We start from the raw sequence: 19846 nt of genomic DNA, 5'->3' as shown, positions 1-19846 counted from the left end.
GTGCATCCCTACCATGTAATCCACAATATGACAAGTAAGAATCAAGTTCTATGACATGTAGTCAAATCCTTGACAGAAAAGTAAGACAATTAAGTTCACCAAGCATTCAGTGCAAGAGGTCGTTTGTCTCGTCTTTTCTGGCATGTGCTTATGAAACCACAGGTAGCCAACACTTAGCATCAGTAAAACACAACAAGGTGTCCGTCCATCTGCTTTGCACAGGGCGAACACACATCTGATCCTGACATTTGCAAAGTTCCCAAATATTGAGAAGTACTACTGAAAACTCCTCACTATTGTGCTACAATCCATCCACAGAGACAGATTTGCCGCCAATGTCTGTGTTCAAAATGAACACGTTGCTAAAGCAAAGTACATCCTGATATTGTTACTGATTTAGAGCAACAAAGTAAGAGAGTGAAGTATTATTCTACTCTTGGACCGTGGACACCTTTTTTTTTAAAAGAAGACCCCAGTTTTTAAAACATAAGTATTAAAAGCTTAATTCCAAGCTAGGAGCGGCAACGCATGCCTGCTAATCCCAGTGGCTTGGGAGACTGAGGCAAGAAGACCTGGAGTTCAAAGCCAGCCTCAGCAAGGTGAGATGCTAAGCAACTCAGTGAGACCAGACTCAAAATAAAATATAAAATAGGGCTGGGGATGTGGTTCAGTGGTTGAGTGCCCCTGAGTACGATCCCTGGTACCCACCCACTAAAAAAAAGTTTAGTTCCAGATTGATAGCAGCAGTAATAACATCACAAGGAAAAACTACTAGATAAAAAATTTCTCTAAGGAGAACATCAGATTGTTTAAAATTGTTGGAGGTTTCTGGTAGATTGTGCAATAACCATAACTATATATGTGTGTGTGTGTATATATATATATATATACACACACACATATATATACATATAAAATGCTTTTTTGCTTTCAGAGTAATAAAAAGTGCTATGGGGTAGTGTTTGCAATAATTAATATACATAGTTGTTTATGTAGACCATTTCTAGTAAATTATAAGCATACATTCATTTGAAACCATGTAGTTATTTCTCCAAAGTATTTTTCTACTTTAATATCATACTTTCATATTATATTAGTCAGCAAGTAGAAATTTAGAATGGAGAAGTTCCATGAAAAAAAAATTAATTCAGAAATCTTTGAAATAAGACATCTGGATTCTAGGAACAGAGAACCACAGTGCATCGTCCTCTGACTGGCTCTACTTGAACATGCCCTAATCAGGTTCATTAGTAGGAATGTGTGGTCTAACTTCAAGATGCGTGTTAAAGTAAAGCCACTCACTACCCAATTATACAGCCACAACATTCAAAGACCTCACACACTTTTCCACAAGACGCTGTGCAAAATTCCCTGTTGCAAAAGGTGCTCAAAATAGAGTTGTTACTGCAAAGGAGATAACTGCGCATTGGTCTTTGTTTTCTTTTCCCCTCTGGCTTTCAGTGTGGCCTTTAGAGGCCTCAACAAGAGGTAACCAGGACTTAGCAAGTAGGTCTTCTAACCAATAAATCATTTCACTTGAAAATCATACTTTAAAAAAACTCAGTAGTGTATAGGTTGAGGGGGAAAACAGTATTCTCACTTTCAAATGACTGCAGCCATCTGTATGGCTCTCAGATGCCTAATGCTCCAGTTTCTGGAGAGAATCGTTATCTATAAAACTGTATAGGCAGTTATTGATGCTATAAATGTACCCTTGATCCACACAGGCTGAAATACGCACATGGAACAGAGAGCTATTTGGAGACTGGAACCATCCTCACTGTTTTAAGTCAGTGGTTAACTAAGAAGAGGGGAAAATACTCCCAGGAAAGTCAATGTAAGTGGCGAATTCACTAATTACCTAGATTCACTAAGAAAATCTAGATAATTGTGTGAATGCAAATTAAGACTCACTTTCTATTTTGAGGGCTTAATGTTAAAAAAATCCAACAAAAGAATCATTAATTTATTCAAATAAGACGGAGAAATGGTTCTCAAAGGTCAAGTTAATGTTGCTATGAGCTTGTAAGGAAGGACTATATCTCACAACATGAAGAAAATGGGTGAACTTTCTGAGACCAAGATGTACCCTTTTGTGAATCTGTATTTGATCTAAAAATAGATAAACACTTATTTTCAGACACCAATTAATTTGAAAATGCAATAAAAGGGAGAAAGGATTATCTTCAAAAACTGACTGCTGGATTACATTTTTTAAATACAGTAATAATAAACTACAGCCTACTTAGAGGTCACACTTTTAGACCCTCCAGATATTAAAATAGATTTTTAAAATACTGTTTATGGGGAAATTAAGCTAAAAATACATATATAGGCAATAATTCCTTTACATATAAATAATGTAAACGGAAGCTATGGAAATAATTCATTATCTACTCTAATTAATATGCACAATGAGCTTCTTGCCAGCTACACAATGCCATGATTTAATTCCTGACTTGGAATGGTTAGAAAAATAAAATGCACCTCTGTAAACATTATCAGCACCAAAATACTGCATATCATGTAGAGTAAAAATGAAGCAAGATTATATTCAAGTAAACTCAAATTTCTTGAGTCATTTGTATTCAAATCTCAAATTTCTCTATTCCTTTCCAAATGAAGAAAAAGATCTATGATTAAAACCACATTTGCTGTTTTTCTGTCATTTACCACTGACACATAAAATATGATAAAGGTGAAGCTATTTCCTTAAATAGTGCACATCTTATGAGAAAGCTACACACTTCAATTAATGTATAAGTTGAATATTTAAAAATATATCCTATTAATGTCTCATGCATATTTATATGGGGAAAATAAAGGACATTCTTTTACATTACTCACAGAAATAGATGCAGATTTTGTGTGGGGCTAGAAGCAAATGTACTTTTGCTGGTCTTCTTTAAGAAAGTTTATACAAGATTCCTAATACAAAATTAGGTCCAGGATCTTGGAAGGGGCCTGTCTATGTGAAAGGTGCTGCAACTTATGTTTCATTAGCTTCTCAGGATATTGGTTTATGCATAGCAATTCATTTTTAATATTCTCCAATTATGTTACATAATATGTTGCATAACATCAAAATAGTTAACCTCTAATCAGAAACTACTCTTCATTTCCTGATACACTGACCTTCAATTCTCTATCTTTTCTTAACTTATACCTAAATTGTAAGAGACCAACATTAACAACGGTCAGAACTGACATCTTTCATCACCTTACATTCATCTGCCAATTGAGATAAAATAATGAATTTCTTGAAGACTCATCACAGTTCATGAAGTATTTTGTTATATAATTATACTCCTGTTAACCATCTGTTGATGTATCAAACAACAATTGGGGAAACAATTCCACCAGATAAATAAGACAATCTGGAAGTGTTTCAATGTACATATTTTGGTGTTAGAGAAAGTGCCCTCCATTGCTAATGTAACCTAATATCTGACTTCAGCAGGGCTGAAGGAGCATCAGTGTAAGTGCACGGAGTGGATGCACACTCCTAAGTTTTATGTTTTGAAATGGAGCCAGCCATCTTTTCTAGGATAGATCAGTAATCTCCTAAAGAAAGACAAGAACACAGTCTACTTCTGGTCAACCACATCATGATCTGTAATAGTATAGTTTTCTTCATTTGATCAAAGTAAAAATCAATCTAACATTTTAAAATAATAGGGTCAAAATAGCTCTATGAGAAAAATATTTACTGCTAATATTCTTAATCATGAAAAGAAAATCATTCCTAATTTTAGTTATGTTTTAGCTTTGGAAGTCTTAACTATATCTTCTTAAATCATAATTAAATATTTGAGAATTTATGTGCTAAAAAAAGAATATTTGAAAATAGCACATTGGTTATTTTAAACTGTATTGGGTATTGGCCACTTTTCTGTAATAATAAACTCATGGTGTTATAGAAATGTTTGACTATGCACAAGTATAACACATGCATAGCTCATACACACATACGTGCATATACATATACATCAATCTAAAGATATGAGAAACATTTTTACTTTGCATAAAAATATGCACATACAAGTGTGCAGAGTTTTTGAACTAGAATCTGTTTTACATGATGCTGTGAATATAAATTATAAATGTTCATTCCTTGATTAAAGAAACCCTGTTTTTCCTGATATTTCCTAAAAATAAAGTAAAATATGACCTAATCGCCATCGCTTTTTAAAAAAATTAATGGCTGACCTTTTGTCTAGTTAAATTGGTACTCTAATGGCTTTAGAAACTAGGCAATAGACAAAACATTGTGGAAAGTAAGGGAAAGAATTAAGAATATATATACTAACCAGACTCTACAATGACACATTTAAAGAGATATTAGAACCAAAATGAATGAATAAATAAAAACATGAGACAAATCTGCTACTGGTGAGATAAGCACATTAACTTCAGGAACAACCAAATCCTACCTAAAACTCTTCAAGAGATGTTGCTATATTTTTTACTGGGCTAGAAAAATCTCAAGAAGAATCTGCTATTTAGATCTTATGGGTATAGACAGTGTAAAAATTAGTATATAAAATAATTTTTTACCTTTAATAATATATAGTTGGCAGAGATGTGGGCAAATGAACAATTTATATTGGAAAAAGGGACTACAAATCAAAATTTGAAAACCCTATGCAAAGAATAAATGAAAGAAACTGATAGGAATTTTCTTAATAACCTAAATACTAGGTTTAGCTAAAATAAACATCAATCTTGGGTATATATTAAATGTGATAAGAGTAAAAATTAAAATTAATGAATTGGAATTACTCCACATTTGAAATTATCATTTCTACTTTGAATAATTATCTATGAACTCTGTCTGGTCTTAATGATTTTAATCAGTATAATTCTTTGAAAATTTCTTATTTTCAAACAGACAAAAATTAAGGGATGAAACATACTCTGGCCATGACAAACCATTTAATCTTAGATGTGTATAAATAATGGCTTAAATGTTTCATAATTACATTACTCTCATTTGAAAATTCCACAATATTTTCTAATTCTGACATAACACCACCTGTCTGAAGACACACACTCATGCAGTTTCTCCTTCTTTCAATAAACTTATTATCAGTTATCTCATTTGCAGATAGAATGATAATTAAGGTAAGGAAACTACTGACAAATCCTAGATCCAGAAGTGAAATTTTTTTAGAAACCTCAGTTGTGAATCCTATTTAGCAGTGACATTTCTTCCTATATTTTTATGTAAATGCATTCCTTTTCCTAATTGATCTGGACAGTTTAACCCACAGAAATAGTTTAATAAAGTATAAAATACATAAAGGAAATGCACAAACTATTAAAATTCATCACCATGTTAAAATAGCCATGAACTAAAAAAAATTGTTCAAAATTACTAACATTGCATCGAGATGCAATTACAGAGATGGGCCTAATGTTTTGAATATTTTCTTTATTGGTGATTTCTCTCATGCTGATATTCTAATTTGAAGACTTAAGAATGTATATATTTAGATATGTTCATCAATGGGTAAATTATTAGGAAAACAGGAGTCTACTCTTAATTTGTTACCAAAATGGACACAACATCTTGATCAAATGAACTGACATGAAAACAGAATGGCACATTAGCTGTGGACATTCCTCACGATGAGTAAAAAGATATCTAACATAATAAATTCGCAAGGATTTTTATTCAAACACAGTTCTTGGATTTGCCTCAGAAACAACAGCTCTTAGAAGCTGTTCTTTAATATGTTCAAGAAAATTCGTACATTCCCCCTCATCTTTTGTTCAAGTGCTCTGGGTATATAATCCAAGAAAGGATGAGTGATATCCAAGTTGATATCACTAAGGGAAGCAATGCAATGCCAATATACAATTTCTGTCCTCTTTGCCACAACAATAACATATATTCTTTTTTCTCAGAACAATAGAAAACGTTTTCACAGTATACTCATCTACAGTATGTAAAACCATGTTTACAAAACCCCTATGTACAGAAAACATCTCAGTCATCAATGTAAAGGTTCTCAGTCATGATACATACGTTGTAGAGAATGACCACTACATTAATTGCCTATTCCCTTAGTCTTTTTCCCTAATCCCTACAAGTAGCTAGCTTTCAGAGACTCAAGAATTATGTGAACTCATGATGCAATTTGCATATTAGTTTTCTACAACTACATAGAGTTTTAACTAAATTTCTCAGAAATCAGTTTTAATACATGAGCTATGAATAAAAACAAATGATTCCTTTAGTCCATCACCAAAGTTGCAATACTCCAGGTTTTCAGGAAATGAATTAGAGATCCATATTGCATCTCTCCCTTGGGAAGAGTGTCAGGATTTCAATGCATTAGTTCATAATTTGCGACAATCTTCTTCTGGTACAACTTCCAGTATTATCTGTAATGTTCTGGTTATTCTATCTGCAAATAAATGAAAAAGAAAAATTAAAAATGCATAGAAACCAGAAATGCATAAAAAGAGCAAAACATGAATTATTTGGGGATGAATACTGAAAACACACAACCACCTATTTCATACAGTACTTTCAAGAATTATTTACTTCACTAGAATCCTATCATGCTCAATTAATTTACTTGTCACTTCTGTAACTCCCCATGATGGCTTCTCAGCAAGAATACATTAATATTTTGTATTCAAATAAGGACTTATATGCATGAACCAGGCAACTGCAAATATTTTGAGACAACAGGACCAAGATATAAATGAATGTTTAAGAATATACTGCATATTCAGTTTAAAATTGGTTTGTTTTTTCTGTACCTATGAGATCACAGCCAGAAGAATCCGGAGAAGAATCAGAATACAATTTCCATTCTCTAACTTGTATGCATTACTGAACAAATCACCTTATCTCCCAGGGCCTCATTTACTTCACAAGCCTAGAGAGAGACTTGGACTAAGTCAATGATTCTCAAGGTGTGGTCCCTGGACCAGCAGCATGAGCATCACCAGAGACAGAAGAAATACATTTTTTGGAGCTCAACTGCACACCTCCTGAATTGGAAACTGAAGGAGGGGCTCATTAGTAATTCTGTAGACACTACAATGTAAGAGCCTCTGGGATAGAAGATTTCTAAGGTCATTTCATCTCGACAGTCCTGGAACTCTGTGACTCCGGCTTCAGGGACATTCTTGTTTGCCCCTTTATCATTGATCCCTATGGAACCTCTTCAAGTTTCTACTAATCCTGGACCAGGCTAGAGTTTATCCTCTTGATGGTTTCAGACCCAGATCATCTCTCATCCAGACACACTCAGCAACACAGTCTTTCTCTTCATTTATGACTTGTCGTCTATAAGAACCCATTCAAGCAATAATTAACACTACAAATGGCATTTTTGCATCCTTTGTTTTATAAGCATGTTCCCCAATGCTGTGTTCCTCAGCACACTCCTCTGTTAATGTAGTCTACATTAACTATAAAGGGTTTGGCACGGTGCTGGCAAATGTTAAACTCTATGCCAAAGTTTCTCAGAATATATTTTGTCGCAGCCCACTCTTCAGTTGAGAGCATAAGGGAACACTCCAGAACAATTAAACCCCATATTTACAGAAAAGGGAAGTGGTACAATTATCCTATCAAAATAGACTTTTGTGGGGAAAGTGAATATGCAGCAATAGTGAGGGAGATCTGACTTTTGTAGGCAGACAGGGGACGAGAGCTATCTAATCAAAAACAAAAACAACAAATATAAGAGTCTCTATGATCTCTTCTTGGGATCTCAAGATTAGAAAAGTTTTCATCATTCAGCAGATGATTGATCTTGGCCTTGACTGAAGATGGCCACCAACTTTGCTCTTCTAGGTGACTTACAGCAGTGGGGCCAGACAAGGGTGTTCAAGGGAGTCAAGTAAGCCTCTTGAGAAACTTCCCCAGAAAGGTGGGAACACATGGCTTCCTACAGCCATGTCTACAGCCACGCTCAAATGAGGTTGGTGGCTTTAGGTGAAGCAACCCACGTTACTACTTGCATCCTGAGTTTTCAGTAATTGCAACGGACAAGGTCTAATAGCAACTATGTTATTTCTAGCTTTACCTTTCCAGTTCAGCTGTTATCAATAAACTGTAACAACTGACCTTGCAAAAATCAACCCTACCTGGCACCAGCATGGGAGCTATCGCCAAAGGTGGGTAAGTTTGTAAAGTAATGCAAAGCCAACCTGCCCTGGAAGTTATGTTAACAATAATAGCATTAAAAAAAAAAAAAAAAAGGCTTCCAAACCTTTTTCACATTCATGATCTCATTTTGTCTCTATGATGAAGATCTAAGAAATGTAGGCAAGCTTCATCAATTGAAAATGTTTGGCTGCAGTTCACCTGAAAAGTCTGCACATGCACTATCCAGCTTCAGGGGTGTTATAAAAGAAGCTGTCTTAACACACCATGGGCAGCATATGCTTTTAGGACTCCGGAGTCACAAAATCACAGTCCACAAAGATGGATGACAGTCCTTCTGTAATCTAGTGTTTCCCAGAATGATTTTTTATAATTAAAGATTTTGTTTTCGTAATGCTACCCTCCGTATCTCTCTCTGAGCAAGAGGGACCAGCTTCCAATCACCCCACTTGCTCTCTCCTGTGACAGGGTTTGGCTGATGGATAGAGGTAGCCAAGTAAAACAGCTCCTGCAGGCCCTGGCCTCATTCTCTGGGTCTTGCTACCTCTGTGCTTTTGCATATGTTAGTGGGGTATCTGCCCCTTTTTCCTTGCGTGAGAGGCTCAGATCTATAAATAAGTAAAAAATGTAAACAACCAACCAGGAGAATTAAGCACTCTGTTACAGATGGCAGGAGAAAAGCTTTCTGTCTCTATCCCCTTAAGAGCGTGTTTTCTTCTCACCCTGGAAATTTTATCATACAAAAAGTGGTTCAATACTGGCATCCTGTGGCCAGAGAAATTCATGAGATCTCTGAAAATCTCAGATTCTGGGGTTCTGAACATTGCCCGGCTGTCAGTACCAAGCAGCTTTTCACTGGTTTCTGAAGGTTGTTTAGTTACCTCTCATTTTCAGGGGAAGAGTCCAGGAAAGATGTGCTTTGATAGACTTTCATTCTCGCAGGCTAATGGTCTCATGTATATTAGGACGAAAATCAGATAGCATAAAAGCTGAAGAATTTTGCCAAAACAAAAGCACTAAACAAACTGGTCTAAACAAAGGCTCTATTGGCCTCCAAGTTCATGTGGAATTTCTCTCTAAGAAAAAGTCCACTTTGGGGGCAAGGATCGGCTGGCAGTTTAGGACTCTAGTGTGTCTCTATGTATTTTGTTTTGGCCAAAGGCTAAGAAAATACTTGCGATTGCAGCAATAAATATTATGAATTTTCTTTATTTTTACGATAAGAATTCTGCCTATGAGAAAAATCAAACAAAATTACAGAGGATTGTTGCTTTTTGCTACTCTCTTTCAAGGCAGCTATAAAGATAAAGAGTTACCATGATCACGATTTAAAGGCAGAATGACCATGCTCCCTGGTAAGACTTAATGGCATTTTTGAGAACCAAATAACCATTCTGGGACTACTCCATTGCTGCTAGTTTCACAAACGGCTAACACTGAATTCAGCGGCCTTGGAGATGTTCAAAACATCATTAGAGACAGAAAAATAGGAGCGGGGAAACCCCTCCAAACTATATGAACAGGGAAAGACAGCAAAGAATGAAACATAAAAATTAATTGTTGGTGTGAACTGATAAAGAAATAGTACAGGACACACATGTTAGTTAGCAAGAGCAAAGAGCTGTTAGAATTAGATACCAAATACCAATTTGAAACTAATAAAAAAAAAAAAAAAAAGGAGGGATTCAAGGCTCACTAAGTGGGACAAGACAAGGAATTTGTTTTCATGAGCTCTTTTCTCGTTGTAGCTCCACTCCAGGGCTGGGGGTCGTTCTTCCTAAAGATTCCTGGCTCTCTATGGAGATCAGGCATTTTAATTGTCTGTAGACACAGAGCTCACAGTGATGGACACCAATCTGTCCTACATGTTACTAACTAGTCAAATGATCCCAGTGGTGAATAGCGTTTAACAAGATGTTTTCCCCTTCCAAATAGGTTCTATAGTTAGTGTCTACAACAGAGAAAAGCCTAACTAAAATGCTTCTACAGAGAAGGAGAATGAACTAATAAAAAACAAAGATTAAATATGTGGGTAAAGAAAGTGGTGTACCTGCCCGGTGCAGTGGTGAGTGCCTATAATCCCAGCAGCTCAGGAAGCTGAGACAAGAGGATTTTGAGTTCAAAGCCAGCCTCAGCAAAAGCAAGACGCTAAGCAACTCAGTGAGACCCTGTCTCTAAATAAAATACAAAATGGGGCTGGGGATGTGGCTCAGCGGTCAAGGGCCCCTGAGTTCAAACTCTGGTACCCCTGCCCCCACCCCTGCCCCAAAAAACAATGTACCTGAGTTAGACTTAAAAAAATGAACTTGCATTGTAACACCTCTTTAGGAACAGTGTTGCCATCTAGAAGCTAAAATACAAGTAGAAATAGTGGTATACAGTCTAAAGATACCAAATACAAATTTGAAACTAATCAAAAATTGTAGTAAAACTCTGCTCCTAATGACTGGCTTCTAAATGAGTTGATTGACAACAATGGAAATTCAACATAGACATTAAGGTTTTTGTTTCTTTTTTTTCCTTTCTGTTTTGTTTTCTAGTGGACACACTATCAATTAACAATTTTAATGGAAATCTTCCTGTACTTTTAAGTGGGATTTTAAAAAATTGATTATGATAAACTTAGTAAGTTAAAACAAAGAACTACAAAATAAAGGAGATGATGTACTCTAAATTCACCAAAGTCACCACCAAGGATATAAGTGCCCCTCTGTCTGTATTTTATACCTCCCAGGTGCCATCTTTCTCTTCTACCAGGTATCTAATTTATAAAGAACAAGAGTATGGAACCTGGAAGTCTAGCAGATGTGGATTCAAATCCTAGCTCTGTGCTTAAAATCTGTATCCTTAAAATAAATTTTCCATCTCCCTGAGCCCTGGCTTCCTGGTCAAGAAGAGAATTACATCACCCAGGTTATGAGGACTTTGTTGGGGACTGACGGAGATGTTCAAGTAGGGGAAAGAGCTGTTCAGAGCTCCTGCCACAGGGGCTTGCCACAGAGCACTGAGCTCTTAGGCACCCATCTCCCCTCTGGTCTACTATATTTTCTTCACCCCAACCATAGCAGGTCACCAGGTTCTCCTGAGTTTTCTTCCATAATATCCTTCCCTGTCTCCCCAGCTGATACAGCCTGTGATTCAAGTCTCCTTGATTCTCATCATTATTACTGCAGAAACCACCAACCGTGATTCTCTATCTTTAGCTTCAATTCTTTCTAATGCATCCTCGCAGCACCCCGGATGATTTTTCTAAAGTACAGAACTCCCTGGGTTTGAATTCCAGCTCTCCTCCTTCGTATCTGTCTGACTTGGAATGAGTGGTGTGAATTGTCCCATGCTGTCTGTAACTCACATCTATAAAATGGGGATGATCATTTTTCCCACCTCATAAGACAGGTATTGGATTAAATGTCATACATGTGCAGACTCATGGCAACCACAGAATAAATGTGACTGTTATTCTGCCCTTTGTTTGTGCTGTCATTATGATTCTCAGTGACTCACATTCCCACCAAGGTAGTGCCACAATCATGATATTGAACGCACTCCCGGGCTTCCGCCTAACTCCCCAGCAACCCTCATGTCACTGGTCGAGTTTTATGTTATGATCTAGAAATACTAAGCCGCATTCAATCCAGAAGAAAAATAAAGAGGTTATTAAGGGATTCAAAAGAGCAATTAGGTCGTTTACAGAACTGATGATAAAATTTTATCTGAAAAAGCCAGTCTTCTAAGAAATGATAAGAGCGGCCCAAACTAAATACCCTGAAAGGATTTAATGGCTGTGCCCTAAATGTCCTTCCGGCTTTCTTTTCTCTCGGTCCCAATTAAAGTACATTAACTCAGTCCAACTAGCAATCCTGTCACTTATTTTATATATATATATTTTTTATTGGTTATTCAAAACATTACAAAGATTTCAGAATCATTTAAAATGTGCATGGGCATCTGCATAACCCACGTGGGATTCCTACAACACGGTCACACGAGGTCCAGGAACTGCTGAAAACTCTTACCTGACATTCTTCTAAACCACCTGGGTTTCTTATCCCATATGATAAAGAGATAATACGCAGGCACCCCAGTCAGAGTGAGGAGGAAGCCAATTCCAGTACTGAATGGGTCCGAATAGAGGGAAAGCGCAACCATGAAAAGGCACGTGAAGGAGAAGAGGGCGGGGATGAAGAGCGGCACCTGGAACACAGCACAGGAAAGGTCACTTCAGACGTGGAGCAAGAGTCAGGAGGCAGGGTCAGAATGCACAGGTCTGTCACATGATCCGCTTCCATCACATGACCAGGGGTCCGGCACCAGCCTACTGGGTAGCAAAATCTTTCATGCAGTGCAGCGAATGTGCTACACATACCCCCTGAAACCCAAATGAATGGGTTCTTAAACCCTTAGATGAGACAAAGTCTAAGAACAAAAAAGGGTGTTTCACTAGAGATGACCTATTTGAATTATTTCAGGAATTAAGCACCATTATGACTTATGTTTTGATTTTGAAAGATTGGTTCTTTGATGAGTATAATTAGAATCCACTCTAATGTGGCATGGAGAGGGCTGGCAGCTAGTTCCATGTTAAAGCCTTTCAGTGCATATTGATTTTCTGTTGAGATGCACAACAAGAATGAATGGGAATAAAACAGGCCAACTCCTATTCAACCGCTAATAAAGATACTGCCAGCGTTAGGCCATGAAAATAATTAGAAACAAACTCTGACACCATGACTGACAACATTATCTGTGCTACTTCTTAAAAGCAATTAGTGAGGTTGGATCAATTCATGAAGGCTCAAGGATGGAAATGACGAGCCTATTCTTCTGCCTTCCTAAAAAACAATCAGTCGTTCTATTGGGTGATGATAAATGCACAGATCTTCTCTTTCTCTGTGTATTTTATGTTTCTTTTCCTTTTTATTCTGGGCAACGTAACAAGTTATAATATATAAGTGCTAAAAATGCCTATTGTATGAAGCTGCCTCCTGAGAGTTTTCGTTGATAAGGTTATAAGCCCCACGCCTTTGCAGCAAAGCTATCTACAACTAACTAGCATGAAGTCAGAAGTATCCATGCTTGGAACACATCAGGTCACCGGACCCATTCATGAAAAATCAACTTAACAAAAATCCAGGAATGCTCTCTCTTTTCAAAACCAAGACGTACAAAGTTCAGAATGTCACATAGAAAAAAATTTGACAAATTACTTTTTTTCCCATATAAAATAAATCCATTTGAAGGTGCTCCCTGCAAGAGTTAAACATTTTATTCCACAGGACACGGCCCCCGCCCAACCTCCCCATCATCCAGTGATGGCAAAGGGAGGACTAGGTATTAGGAGAAAGATTTATGTAAACCCATCAAGATTGCTGAGGTTACCTTGAAAGGACGGTGCATATCTGGGCGTTTGTATCGAAGATAAATCAGTCCAGCAACTGCCAGCCCGATAAAAAGCCACCTGGCAAAACTGAGGAAATTCAAAAGACTGTAGAGGTCTCCAGAAAAGAGCATTATCATTGTCAAAGGGTGCTGGGGGGACAAAGGAGAAAAGCCAACCTTGGTGAATTAAATGAGAACATCAATGATAACAAACAATGTTATTATTATTATTATTATTATTATTATTATTATTATTATTATCATCATCATCTTTGGCAAATCATTATCTATACTGATAAACTATCATCATGATCAAAAGAATCTCTTTTCTATATTCTACTCTTATCATCCCCTTTATACCAGGAACATTAAGAAGAGAGTGCCATTATCACTGCCCCTAATTCAAGTGGAATTTTATACAGAGCTTTGTTTTGATCTTAGTTCCCTTTACATTTGAGAGAAATGGATGTGTTTTCAAAGAGTAGGAGACAGGCTATGATGTCATTCAAAATTTAAAAACTAAGAAATTGAGATGATTAGCAAATAGCCAATAATAAATATGAAACTTGCGCCCCATTGGAAAATTCAAAGAAAAGCTTTCTGCGAATCCTCTCTGATGAGCCCTTGGAAACACAGCCGCTGCTAGGTGGATCTGCTGTCTCCTGAATGCAAAATGTTGACCTTTTCTTCCTCCACGTTTACTGTCCCCGTGTGCTTGCCATGTGTGACCCTCAAGACCGCGGGAAAGAATGGAGCGCACAGAACAGCATAGCAAGTCTCTGTGGCTGCACCCGCCAAGGACAACATGACTGATAGCAGAGGCTTAAACCCAAAGCCCTCTTCACAGAATAATACATTCCGTTCCCACAAGTGACATTAACTTCCAGACTGCGCACAGAGAGTGTGCGTACTTTAAAGAGAAATTTCAAGGAAACATTCTGAAACAAATTAAATGCATGGGGGAAAAAATGTTCAGTGCATTCTATGGTACTCCTGACAGCAGATTCCAGTTGAGAAAAATGTTACGAAATCATAGGTAAAAACGACTATAACATTGCCAATGGGTGTTTGAGGACTTTTACACCTTTTACAGTCTTTTGTATCACACATTTCACAAACACGTTTCTCTGCATAGAGAATTCTACATCTTAAATTTAAGTTTGGGGGTTCTTTTTTGCAGGATTGCTCTCAAATTTCTCACTTTTAATCAGAGAGTCATTGCACAACAGGATTTCATCAATGCTTTGAATAATTTTGTGTACATTTCATACCATGATGAGACATCTGTTTATTTTTGGACAATGGTTTTTAGCCGTCCTTTTAGTAAGTGTTTGGAACTTTATAGCCCTTTTTTTTTGAGGTTCTCTGTCAATGAGAGGAGAGAGACTAATTGTTTTCCTTAGACCATACAAATTTCTACAGAGGTGAAATACAAGCCATGTGGCTAATGCTAATGCATCAAATACACAGAGGAAACTCTGAGTAAAGAGAAGGCTTGGAAAATCTCTTGCCTTCCAGACTCTGCCTGATACACAATAGAGCCAATTTAGCACTAGCTAAAGTCTGTTTGAATTCCTCTCCGCTAACCTGGTTTTCGACGTTCTAGCTAGATATACGTGTTAATATGCATTACCAAAACAATAACAGCTGGCAGAGGAGTGTGCTTGCGGACATGAATCATGGAGAGGATTTCTGGAAGGTGACCCTCTCGAGACGCAACATAGAATAACCTGATGAGAGAAAAATGCAGGTGGGTTTGACTGTACAATTGATCAGTTCAAATGGAAAATCCAGAAATCCCAGAGAAAACGTCTATCTTTCTCCTACACAAGGGGTTGACACTCCTTGACCAGTTACTTAGGTTTCACTTTACAGATAAGAATGAGAACATCCTAGGAAATCTGCATTCAATTTTGACCAAATCTGCCAACATGGTATATTGTTTTTGGAGGAGAAACCTAGCAGTGCCTGACTTGGCACAGCTCTCCCTACAGGTAAACAATGGAAGGTGAATGCAGTTCCAGATTCCAACCCAACACACACTCTCCAGTGCGTGCACACGTGCACATATACCATCCAATATTTACCTGATAGGGTTTTAATCTTATCACAAGGAAACAAAAGGGGATTTCATGTCAAACAAAACGAAAGGGATACAATGGTGGGGTGGTGATATTTCTGGTGTCTCTTACTTTACTTTTATTCCTGGCACAAGATTTTATCACCAGAAATAAAATGCAGTTGTTAGGCTCTGCAGACAGACTATAAAAAATGCCACATGTCCGTCTTCAGAGCAGGCTGTGCGTGGTCAACCAGCGCCCTCTAATGGGCAGAATAAGACGTGCTGTGCAGATTGGCACCAACTGCAAACTCGCCTGTCCCTTTAAAAACAACTGGTTTGGAGGCACGGTTGCTTTTCTTTTCAAAGTTATCCTTATCACATCCAATCTCAAAAACAGAAATGTGTTTCTGGAAATATGTGAACTCGCTCACCTGGAGACAGCAAACACACCCCCATTCATAGAGCCGAAGCAGGAGAGGGCAACGAAGATCGGAACTGCTAATGAGAAATTTCCCAGGAGCCGCTCAGAAAAGGTCTGGTGAAAAGAAAGAACGGAGGCAAATTAATGCTTTTTCAGAAAGTGGAATAAAATGAAACAATTTAGGCCAAACTTGCTCTATGACTTTCTATTAGCCTGGCGATACGTGTGTGTTTTATAATCCTTCTTTTTTGGTGAGGGTCAGACTCAGCCCTTAGACAATAATCAGAAGCAGGTCCCCTGGTGTCGCATGTTGCAAAACCATGAGCAAAGGTCCAAACAAGCACCTTCTCTCTACCTTCCAAGAGCAGTGATCCATTGACTGACTCTTTATCAACCATGATGTATATCAGCTCTGACGCTGATAAGTGGAAAAAGCTCAATTCAGAAGCTCTCTACTTTGAGGGACAGAAATCCTTTTGCATGGTTCCTTCTCTCTAGACTGGAAAGCCACATTTTTACAGAGAAGGGCAGATACACCTTGAGAAATTTTATGGAGGTCTGTTTCACATACAAATCCCAGGGCTAGGGGATAAGTAAAACAATCAATGGCTTGACCATTTACTTTAAGTATATGAGCCGGTCTGAACAATCTTTTTCCTAGAAAATTCATAGTAGCTGAACCTGTTTATGGAGCCACTTCCTCCCCTTCAGGTAGGTATCTGCCACTTCCTTCTGTGGTTTCCTCTAAAAAGTTGAGAAAAAAATACAAGTCTGACAAGCCACAGAAAGTATAAAAGATAAAATTCTCAAGTTTCCTCGTATGAAGCACTGCAAATTTTCAAAAAAAAAGATATTGGATTCTTTAGTTGTCCTTGATGCGGCCAGCGCTATGTAATTAATGGGCCACATTATGTCCCCCAAATAAGTGCTGCCCTTGGTCTGGAAGGAGGAGAAGACTGACCCAAGATCAATAAGCTTTGTACATTTGATTGTCTGATAGGTTCAGCAGTGGAAAAAGTCTTTTGCACACAGTGAACTCACACATAGGTTCACACAAAATGAGATAATTTATTCCCTGTGGATGTTGCTGATATGAGGTAATACTGACTATTTTAAAAGGAACTGACATTCAGGGATGGAAAGTTAATTTTTCACCCTTCATTGTTAGGAGGTCATGAGTGGATGCTCTCTTACAAGCTAAATTGTTATGCAAAATTAAAGTATGTGTCACAGAATAAAAGTGCTATAACATGATCTTTGGGGCCAAAATCTGGTCCTGGTGTCAAATAAATTTCAGAAAACGTAAAATTATGTGTATCCACTTCTTAGGGAGTTAGAATGCACATTAGCATCTTTAATATTCGGAAGAGTACTATAGCAACAACATCTGTTTAACTTTTAATCACCTCATATTTCCCAAATTTATTAATATCCCAAGACTAGTATTCAAAGGATAGACCACAACAAACAAATATGCATATGCATGGTCCACCTGAACATTCTTAAGTGATACTTTGGGGAAAGAATTTTAAGTCAGCATTTGGGAAGTTTACAAACAGGAAAGAGTACAGAATGAATGCGATTTGCATACCAAAAATAAAAAGCATTCATTTAGATTCAGTAACTCTCCACTTATTCTTAAAGGATCATTGGAAGAATCATACCTTCCACTCGAAAAGCCCTGACAGGTTTTCAAGCAGGCATACGTGGAAATGTTTTATAGGAAATTAAAAATAAAAAAAGAAATCATATAGGATTGTAGTCATATCAGTTAAATGGAATATGCTAAGATATGCTCTAAATTTTTAAAATATTCATTATCATTCAGGTCGAGAAAAGATTACCGAATTTCAAAACACTTCCTCCTGCAGGGAACTACTATAAAATTGCATCAACTCATTAACCTAAATTCGAATTGGCATTTTTTCAACTTGGACTTACCACTGCCACTGCACTGGAAAGCAACAGTTCATCAGCACTAATGGTGGTAAAGTAGGCCACATTGGTTAGCACGTAGCCAACAGTGACGATGACCATGGATATACATATAGCAAGGGGGATGGTTCTGAAATGCACAAAGGAATCCACTCATCAGTTATCTATTGCTAGTCATCTCTACCACCAAAGAAGGCAACAGACTAGTTCAGATGAAGAATATAATGGTAGCTGTGATAATTACAAGCTCTGTCGGGGTATTATAAACATTTCATCAGGATCAAGTATTCCTTTGTAATTTAATAAGGTCCATGGGGGCAGATTTCTGTCTCATCTACTGCTATGCCCCTGGAACCTGTGGATCTGTCTTGTTCTTTCACTTCATAAAGACGATAGCCGTGTTTCTTGAACTTGAGCATGCACCAGAATCACCTGGAAGGCTTGTTAAACCTGAGGCCCCACCCCAGCGTTTCTAATTGGATAGGATTAGCATTTTTGCAAGTTGCTGGAAGATTCCAATGCTACTGACCTGGGGAACACACCTTGAGGACCACTGTGCTATATACCTTTCTAATATGGATGCACTGATAGCCTTTCTAAAACATCCTCAAAAACACATTTCACATGGAACAGTTTCCCTTTCAGTAGCTTCTCCTGTCAACAAATAAGTGCAGACTTTTGGAAACAGGAGAGTGGGATGTATCTACCTTTCTAAATGATGGCAATAATAATTTTGTATGTAACACAAGAAGCATAGAAGTGTCCATGATAATGACTTTGCACTGCCCTGCTGTGAGTTCAAAGGAAGCTCGAGATCATGAGTACCTAATAAAGCCACAGTGCAGATAATCCCATGAAATTAGAGGTGACATGCTGTGAAGTACAGACGACTGGACAGTGCTGACACTGTATGGCATCAAGAAGTACCCAGCACAAATGCAATATTATGTCTTCATTTAATGCACTGGGAAAGCCAGGAAGTTACTGACCCTAATAATTTGATTCCATGTTACCGATACACATTACTTGCTTAACATAATCGCCTCTTCAGACTCTTTCCAGTTCAGGCAACTTGAACCTTCAACTCCTCACACAAAGCTGATCATTTTTTTAGCCTTAGTGCTTATCAGCCCTCATAGAGTCTTCACCCTGCTGGGTGCCACTAATGAAAACCTCAATATAATTTCTTCCAAGATGAAAATGCAGTTCAGAACCAGGAGGAAGAATAGCACAGCCGGCCTCACTATCCAAGCTGGGTGTGTTTAGCACACTAAGTCTCAGCTCATTATGTCGAATAGCAATATCCCCTGTTGAGAACAGGCAAACCTAGCCAGTCAGCAGCTACCATTCATTATGCTCCTTGGAGTCTGACACTTCCCCTGATCCCCAAAGCCTTAAGCCTTGATGGGGAAACACATTGACCTCCAAATCCAGGCATCCTAACTTTCGAGTAGCAGATGTTCCCATTCCCCCGTGCACCGAGGGTCCTGTGGAATTTTCTGTTAACACCACAACATGCTTTGTTAGGTGTGATTGATAAATGCTACATTTAAGCAAGAAAATCACCAAGCCAATGAAATACAAGGGGGTGAATGACATAAAAGCAAATTAAAATTGAATTCTGTTTCTTTGAAAGAAAGGCTGTATGTAAATGCAAAAAGGCAGGAAGGAGAACAGGAAGCTACGTACACAGCCTTTTAATCCCTCACTGTATTATTTTAAACTTGAATCCATTTAGCTTTTATCATAGTCCCAAATGGGGAGTAAATGCTTTCTATGTAGGAGAGAGACAGGAAAGAGAGCAGTAGAGAAACTAATTCTCTATTCCTTGCAAGCATTCCATCAAGGTATGTAAAGTTTCCATTAATTAAAAAAAAAAAAAAAAAAGGAGGTGATGTTGTTAAGAGCAGAAAAGTAA

General features: G+C 37.6%; 1 protein-coding gene across 1 annotated transcript in view; it reads right to left on the bottom strand.

Moving 5' to 3' along the window:
- Positions 1-6345: 6345 nt before the first annotated feature.
- Slc7a11 (solute carrier family 7 member 11) overlaps positions 6346-19846 on the bottom strand; it is a 64849-nt gene continuing 51348 nt past the window's right edge. Inside the window, exons 7-12 of the mRNA XM_076865001.2 lie at positions 17935-18058; positions 16004-16107; positions 15144-15240; positions 13511-13660; positions 12148-12325; positions 6346-6413 (exon numbers count right to left, since the gene is read on the bottom strand). Coding sequence (XP_076721116.1) covers positions 6346-6413; positions 12148-12325; positions 13511-13660; positions 15144-15240; positions 16004-16107; positions 17935-18058 — 721 coding nt within the window. The remainder of the gene's footprint in view (positions 6414-12147; positions 12326-13510; positions 13661-15143; positions 15241-16003; positions 16108-17934; positions 18059-19846) is intronic.

Source organism: Callospermophilus lateralis, chromosome 8 (assembly GCF_048772815.1).
Source record: "Callospermophilus lateralis isolate mCalLat2 chromosome 8, mCalLat2.hap1, whole genome shotgun sequence".
Taxonomy (NCBI): Eukaryota; Metazoa; Chordata; class Mammalia; order Rodentia; family Sciuridae; genus Callospermophilus; species Callospermophilus lateralis.
The sequence above is the reverse complement of the archived record's forward strand: the minus strand, read 5'-3'. Positions and strand labels throughout refer to the sequence as shown.